The sequence below is a fragment of the Silene latifolia genome, chromosome 11 (genome assembly GCF_048544455.1).
Source record: "Silene latifolia isolate original U9 population chromosome 11, ASM4854445v1, whole genome shotgun sequence".
Taxonomy (NCBI): domain Eukaryota; kingdom Viridiplantae; phylum Streptophyta; class Magnoliopsida; order Caryophyllales; family Caryophyllaceae; genus Silene; species Silene latifolia.
In genome coordinates this window covers 61,826,754-61,834,072 of record NC_133536.1, presented here as the reverse complement: position 1 = coordinate 61,834,072, position 7,319 = coordinate 61,826,754, and the positions used below count along the sequence as shown (strand labels likewise).

The window sequence follows — 7,319 nt, the reverse complement described above, 5'->3', positions numbered from 1 at the left end:
ATTCCTTGAACTTATTCAAAGAATTTCTCTTCTTACCTCATTAAGTGAATACTAAGTATCTACCTAGTTCGTTGGTAAAAGAGATAAAGAAGAAATAACCTTTTCTGATTGAAATTATATTCGACCATACACTTCAAAGTGTAAATAGGGCGAATATCTTGCTCTATTCATAATCCTTTTCAAAAATAAGATCATGAACTATCTTGCTTTGAATACAAGATTCGCACATACCAAGAGATTCCCAATCAAATGGTTTGGGAGACTATTCAAAACTAGTTTCTAAATGCGATTTTCAATCGAGAATTGAGAAATGATTGGGGTCACCAACTTGAGTCTTGTATATATGATATTTATTTCTAGTTTGAATATAATTACCTTGATTTGTATTGTCTCACCATAGACTTAATCGTGGTATGTAACGGCACAACACTTGTTTTAATTGCATAATAGTGAAACACTTTGCGTTTTATACAAAAACTTGACTTATATTCTTATTTAGACTTATTGTACATCATAACAATTATTGAGGTACATTTCTAAACACAAAACTAAAATGAGTACACTACAACATTCTTGCTAGTCGTCACACGATAATGCCAAATATTATGATTAAATCCACAAATTTGTATCAAATACTCATGATGTGGTAATTAGCAAGAATGCAATGTCAATGTCATAGATATTCAAGAAGGAATATGTTGGAATCACACGACCAACTTCCTTGATCTTTACTTAATTGGGGTTTGTATCTATTTTAGTGTCTAACACTTTTTCTTTTGAGCCTTGTTTTATCCTTAACAATTAAGATAGATGCTTATTTCTAATCGCTCCCAATTACTTCAAGAATTTCTACTTGATGAAGACTTATCTTAATATTATTTCCTAGTTAATCCTTCACAAGGGTTAACTCTATTGTGGTATTTGGTTAATCAAAATCTCTAACAAATCAATTAACCAATTTAACATTGTCATGTTCTTAACTAATTAAGTGCTTGATGACAAGTGTTTAGGTTGAGCATTAAGACTTTTGAACCGTGGATGCATAGAAGATATCATCAAAACATATTTTGATTAATCATTACTTCTATTCATACTTCTTCACAAGAAATCCTACATAGGTATGTTAAGAATTTAAGATGCTAATATTATATGACATAGGACAATTCCTATGGAGTTCTATCGAATAGAACGATTCCTATGGAGCTAGTCCATGCCTTATTTAAACGGTTCAATTGAGGCCTTTTAGAAAGGAGATACTATTTGTCTTTAGCTATAGTGGTTTAATGGAGTCATAAGCGAAATAGTGGGAAAACTAACATTCATAGTAATATACGAAAACTTTTAGCAAATTTTAGCATTTATATAATGACCTCCACCCAATTATATAAACGATTCCAAGACCCAAATTCATACTAGCTCGATTGTGGAACAACGGTCCCTCTACAACCTTTACTAATACAATTTGGTGGGTTAACTCATTTAACCGATTCTACACTTAGAACTCTCGGTCGATGAAATTAAGTTAAGTTCATCTTTAGCTCGAACCTATTGGGACAACTGTCCCTGTAATACTTTCGTTGAGATCAACCAAATTTCAAAATGAAATAACATCTTATTACCCAACGTTAAAAGAAAGAACCCCGGTATAATATTTCAATACCGTATTGTACCCCTAATAAACTTGGGATTCATGAGTTCCTACTATTTGGTAAGGCTAAGTCTAAATTTTTAGAAATGTGAAGGTCTTGTCAATTTATTATCTATCTCTTTTGAGTGAAAAAAATTAGTGATCTATCGATAATTATAATTGACAAGGTCGATGATTCGATATAAAAAGATAGGCATGTGATGTTATGGCGATTTGGCATGCATGCAAACATATAAAATAGAACATGTAAAGAAAAGCAATTTCCTAGTATGGCCTTTCCTAAAATAGAAAATCTAATAATCTATTACACTTCGGGAAACAACTCCTTTGGCCCTCGAACTTCATGTGACACGCCTCCCAAGGAAACACCATCTTGATCGGAACTCCTTTCCGAATGGCTCCGTCTTTAAGAAACTCCGAAATTACAAAATAATAATAAAATACATAGCATATCCTATTATACATTTGTAATAAAAATTTAAATCTATTAAATTACAAAACGGTGATGCGAAATCACATTAAAATTACAACCAAATCGATATTCCCTTACATTACGTGTAATACCAATTAAAAACTAAGGCTATACTAAGACAAATTACATGATTCAAAATTACATCAATTTAAATGATATACATCTATAAAAATATGCAGCATTATATATGTATTCAACATGCAAAAATGAATGTGCCAAATCGCCTTAGTAGATTATATCGGATAACACTTTGGTTTTATGGAAATGCGTGACTTTTAACTTATTAAAATCAATAAATAATACTTAAATCAAATTTATTGCCAAGTTAATTACCCTAACTGTCTTAGGACTCAAATATTAGTCTACACTAAGATTTGACAATAATCTAACCTGGTTTTACATTATTGCTCATTATAATCTCATTAATCTTAACAATTAAGAAATAATTCCCAATAAATCATAAATTTTTTGAAAAATTCGAAATCAAAATTTTGTATATTCTGGAATATGATCAAGATCCCAAAAATTCACTAAAAATTGCTCACAAAGCATTTTTAATTTATTTCATGAATAAATAGCATAAATCATAATTTTTACAACTTAATTCCAAATTAATCACAAAAATTATGAAAAAAATTCAAAATCAAAATTTTGAACATACTATAATAATTTCTAGATCCTGGAAAAACATAAATCCAACAAATTTTGAATTTAATTTTTTTTTTTTTGCAAAAAAAATTATCATTTTATTTCATAAAGAAAAGAAATTACAATTGGTTTTTGCAAAAAGTTATCCACTAGAGGAGCATACTAACTATGCAATCTCAAGTACATATACTCTCCTCTATAAGACTATATTAAGAATGGTTTTTCCACATTAACATTCTAATAACGACAAAAAAATTTATCCTCCTAACAATCCAAGTAACTGGATGAGTATGTCCTTGAAAAATCCGTCCATTTCGTTTAGTCCAGAGCTGATGAACAGAGGCCGCAAGGGAAACATCAAACCATGATTTTTGCCAGTCCCTAACTCCTTTGTTAGGACAAGTCAATTCAGCTTCTAGAGAAGCACCAACTCGAGTGTGACCCATCCATAACAGCACCTGGTGCCAAACAGATGCAGAAAAGGAGCAATTGAAGAACAGATGGGCTTGAGATTCCTCCTCATGCTCACATAAGGAGCATCTATTAGCAAACTGCATACCCCTAAGCTTGAGGTTATCAATTATTGTCAACTGGTTCTGAACAGCAAGGGAGCAAATAATCCTATGACTAGGAACAATTCGAGTATGTAAGAGCCCTTTAGTCCATAAACCAGCAGCATGAGCATTCCTAAAAAATCCATAAACCTACTGCAAAATGAGCTTAGACCCAGACATCCATCCTTGTAACAGATGCCGAGCATGAGAAATAGAGCCAGTTAATTCAACCAATCTGTCTCGAGCAGCCAAAATGCCTTTGATACTTGATGGAAAATGAACCTTAGAAGAGATATGCCAGATATCTTCATGCTTGAGAATATGTTTCTGCACCCATCTAGCCCATAAGCCCTGATCAGATTCTGAGACAGACCTGATCCATTTGCACAGGAGAGAATAATTCCAAGCTTCCAAATATTTAATGTTAAACCCACCCGAGGACCATGGAGAAGAAATCTGATACCAGCTTTTAAAGACCATCCTTCTGCTGCCCATAGGAATCCCCCAGAAGAAGTTTTTACAAAGTTTATTTATATGTGCAGTAACAGTTCGAGGAAGAAGAACAGTAGAGCAGCAAAAATTTTCAAGCCCAACCACAATTGAATTGATCAGCTGTAATTTGCCAGCATAAGATAGGAAACAATTGGACTAGTGATCCATAGCTTGCTGAATCTTGATAATAAAAGAGTCAGACATTTCACTGGTTAGCCTGGATGTGTTTAAGGGGAGGCCTAAATACCTGAAAGGAAATTCTCCTTCAGAGAACCCAGTAGAACTGAGGATGAGCTCCTTAACAGTTTCAGAAACTCCACCAAAGTAAATACTAGTCTTCTCAGTGTTAGCATGCAATCCAGAGAGGAGGGAAAATTCATGAAGAGTCTCATAAATAGCAGAAACAGATGGAACATCACCTCTAATGAAAACCATTAGATCATAAGCAATTATAAGATGGGTGAGCTGAGTACTGCTACACTTGGGATGAAAGGAGACATTAGGCATGGTACATATTCTTCTAAGATATCGATATAGAATTTCCAACCCCAAGACAAAGAGATAAGGAGACAAGTGGTCACCCTGCCTAATACCACTCTTACCTTGAAATAAGCCAGTGAGCTCACCATTGATCTTAAGGGAAAACCAGGGGTTTAAGATACAACCCATGATCCAACCTCTGAATTTAGGAGGAAAACCAAGGAGCAGCAAAGCATTAGATATGAAAGACCATTGCAAAGAGTCAAAGGCCTTTCTAATATCTACTTTAATCAAGCAACGAGGGGAAATATTGTTTCTGTTATAGCCTTTAACTAAGGCCTGGGAGAGCATAATGTTCTCAAAAATGCTTCTAGTTTTAATAAAAGCAGCTTCTTCATTACCAATGAGAGAAGGAAGGACTTGCTGGAGCCTGTTAGCAAGGATCTTACTGATTACTTTATAGAATACAGTACAGCAAGAAATAGGCCTATAGTCCAGAACAGAGCTAGGAACAGCCTTCTTGGGAATAAGGGAGAGAACAGTCGAATTGGATTGCTTAGGCATGAAGCTAGTCTTGAAGAAACTGTGCACAACTTTACACAAATCCAAGCCAATAATGGCCCTAGTTGATTTGAAGAAACCAGCAGAAAACCCATCCATTCATGGACTACTATTACTGTCCATACTGAAAATAGCATCCTTGATTTCTTTCAAAGAAATGGAAGCATCAAGGTCAGAACTCTCAGAAGGAGAAATGGTGGCACCCTCAACAAGGAAGTCATCATCAAGACGCTGAACAAGAGATTCATGCCCCAACAAGTTAATATAATAATCCTGGAAAGCTTTGTTGATTTGATCAGGCTCCAAATGAAGCGGACCAGACTTATCTTTGATTGCACCAACCTGTTGCTGATGCTTTCTAGCTGAAATTCTAGCAAAGAAATATTTGGAACTACTATCAGCTTCCTGAATGTGTTTTATCTTAGCTCTCTGAGACAAGATGCTAAGTTCAGCAGCCTTGAGTTTGCTATACTCCTGAATTTTAATCTTTTCCTCATGAATAAGTTCTTCTGAGAAGGGATCATTGGCCAATCTAGCGTGACAGTCAGTCAGGCTAACTTTAGCATCCTAGACTTTAACAGAAATGCTAGAGAAATCTCTCTGATGAAGCTGTGAAAGAGCATGCTTAACAGACTTAAGTTTCTCAAAGAAACAAAAAATAGGGCTACCTTTTTTATCAGTTTTCCAAGCCTCAGCAACAGTGCTTATATAATCTGGATGACCAATCCAGCTATTCAAAAAATTGAACCTCTTCTTAATCTTCCTATCTTCAGAAACATAAACAATAACAGGAGAGTGATCAGAAATCCCAGATTCAGAGAAATGTTCAAAAGAGTTTGGCAATGAAGAGATCCAAATAGGGTTAATAAGAACTCTATCCAGCTTGGACCAAACTCTTGTGGAAGGCTCCTGCTTATTAGTTCAGGTTAGTTCACAACCAGAACTGGCAATATCCTCAAGATGGCAGAGAGAAAGACAATTGTTAAAGGCAGTCATCTCTTGCAAAACAGGAGGAGTATTGCTGAGTTTTTCAGTGGGGTCCGTGACCACATTAAAATCCCCAAGAACAATCCAAGGATCAGCAGTTGAAGATCTTTGCAAACCATCCCACAACTGCTCCCTATCAGTTACATTATTGCTCCCATACACCATACTCATAAAGAAAACTAAATTAGATTCAAAATGATGAAATTTGAAAGGAATGAACTGAGCTTCAACTACTTTATTCAGGACATCAGTTGTCTTAGGGTTAAAAAAAACCCAAATTCTCCCATTATAATGTTTACTATAGTTGCAGACAGTAGTCCAATCCTTAAACTTAGCCTGAATAATTCTCGAGGATTGTTTGTGTTTAACTCGAGTTTCTAAAAGAGCTAGAATATCAAGTCTATTGTTTCTAAGAAAATCTTTGACCTCACTATGCTTTGTAGGACAATTGGACCCTCTTATATTCCAAGAAGCAATCTTCATATGGAATGAATAATGGGAATAAAGGAACCACTTGGAACTGGAGAACCATCAGCAAAACTTCCTGAGTGCATATCAGACCTAATATCAGGTGGAATTGGTGCATCATGAAGAGGGTGTTGGCCTAGTGTGTCACATCCTGAGCCTGGATTCTCAATCTGAGCAGCAATCCCATCCTGAACCAAGTCAGAAGTACCACCTAGTTCTGCTGGTAGCACAGGGAGCACAATGTCATCAACCTGAGATATCTCACCAGGCCCAAGAGCCTGATACTGATTAGAGACTGGAAGTATTGTAACTTCCTTAAAGTGAACATTCCTTTGTTGAGACTTAGGAGAAGCCAGCCTAACATTATCTGAAACAGATTGAATTGGCAGAGAAGCAGAACATTCTGAGTGAGAAACAGGTTCTACAGTAGAGGGTGTCATGGTAAGAGGGGACCTCTGACCTAGCACCTGACATTCCGAGTCATGAGTCCCTTCCCCCTGAGCATCCATCTTCTGAGAAACAAGGTCTACACCTAGTTCTGGAACAGGAACATGAGCTTGCTGATCAGAGTCATGTTGAGACTTCTTAAGCCATTTACAAGTACTACTTTTATGCCCAAGTTTACCACAACTAGAACAGTAGAAGGGAACCCACTCATACACAATTTTCTGAGTAATTTGGCCTAAGAAAGGAGTATTAATAACCACCTGATCAACAAAATCCTTGGAGACATCAATTTCAACCATGACTCTAGCAAAGGAGAGTTTTTCTTTGTTGGTAGTAGCAAGGCCAACAAATAAGGGTTTGCCTAGCTTGCTAGCAAAATTTTACTTCGAACCACTTCAGACCAAAGATAAGGATCAAGACCAGGAAATAGAATCGATACTGGAACCTTAGCCACAGTTTCCATTTCAGAGGAGAAAGCAGGAGACCAAGGATTTAGGATAAGGGAGTTGCCTCCTATCATCCAAGGGCCCTGCCTAAGCACATTAGTCATGGATTCCTAAGA

The 7,319-nt window shown here is 35.9% G+C and overlaps 2 protein-coding genes across 2 annotated transcripts; both read right to left on the bottom strand.

Moving 5' to 3' along the window:
- Positions 1-4,954: 4,954 nt before the first annotated feature.
- LOC141613486 (uncharacterized) lies at positions 4,955-6,325 on the bottom strand. The gene is made up of 3 exons (XM_074432227.1): positions 5,794-6,325; positions 5,524-5,622; positions 4,955-5,364 (listed from the first exon to the last, which is right to left on the bottom strand). Exons 1-3 carry the CDS (start codon positions 6,323-6,325, stop codon positions 4,955-4,957), a joined length of 1,041 nt encoding a protein of 346 aa, XP_074288328.1.
- On the bottom strand, positions 6,322-7,056 carry LOC141613485 (uncharacterized). Its single transcript, XM_074432226.1, has one exon. It carries the CDS (start codon positions 7,054-7,056, stop codon positions 6,322-6,324), a length of 735 nt encoding a protein of 244 aa, XP_074288327.1.
- Positions 7,057-7,319: the final 263 nt, after the last annotated feature.

Bases quoted from the DNA above. Each gene is read 5' to 3' on its own strand.
- LOC141613485 (XM_074432226.1), bottom strand. From the start codon at position 7,056: ATGGTTGAAATTGATGTCTCCAAGGATTTTGTTGATCAGGTGGTTATT.
- LOC141613486 (XM_074432227.1), bottom strand. From the start codon at position 6,325: ATGAAGATTGCTTCTTGGAATATAAGAGGGTCCAATTGTCCTACAAAG. The intron at 5,623-5,793 runs GTTGTGAACTAA...ATGTTTCTGAAG, and splicing joins TGAGGATATTGCCAGTTCTG to ATAGGAAGATTAAGAAGAGG. The intron at 5,365-5,523 runs GTAGCCCTATTT...ATCCCTTCTCAG, and splicing joins TTGGAAAACTGATAAAAAAG to AAGAACTTATTCATGAGGAA.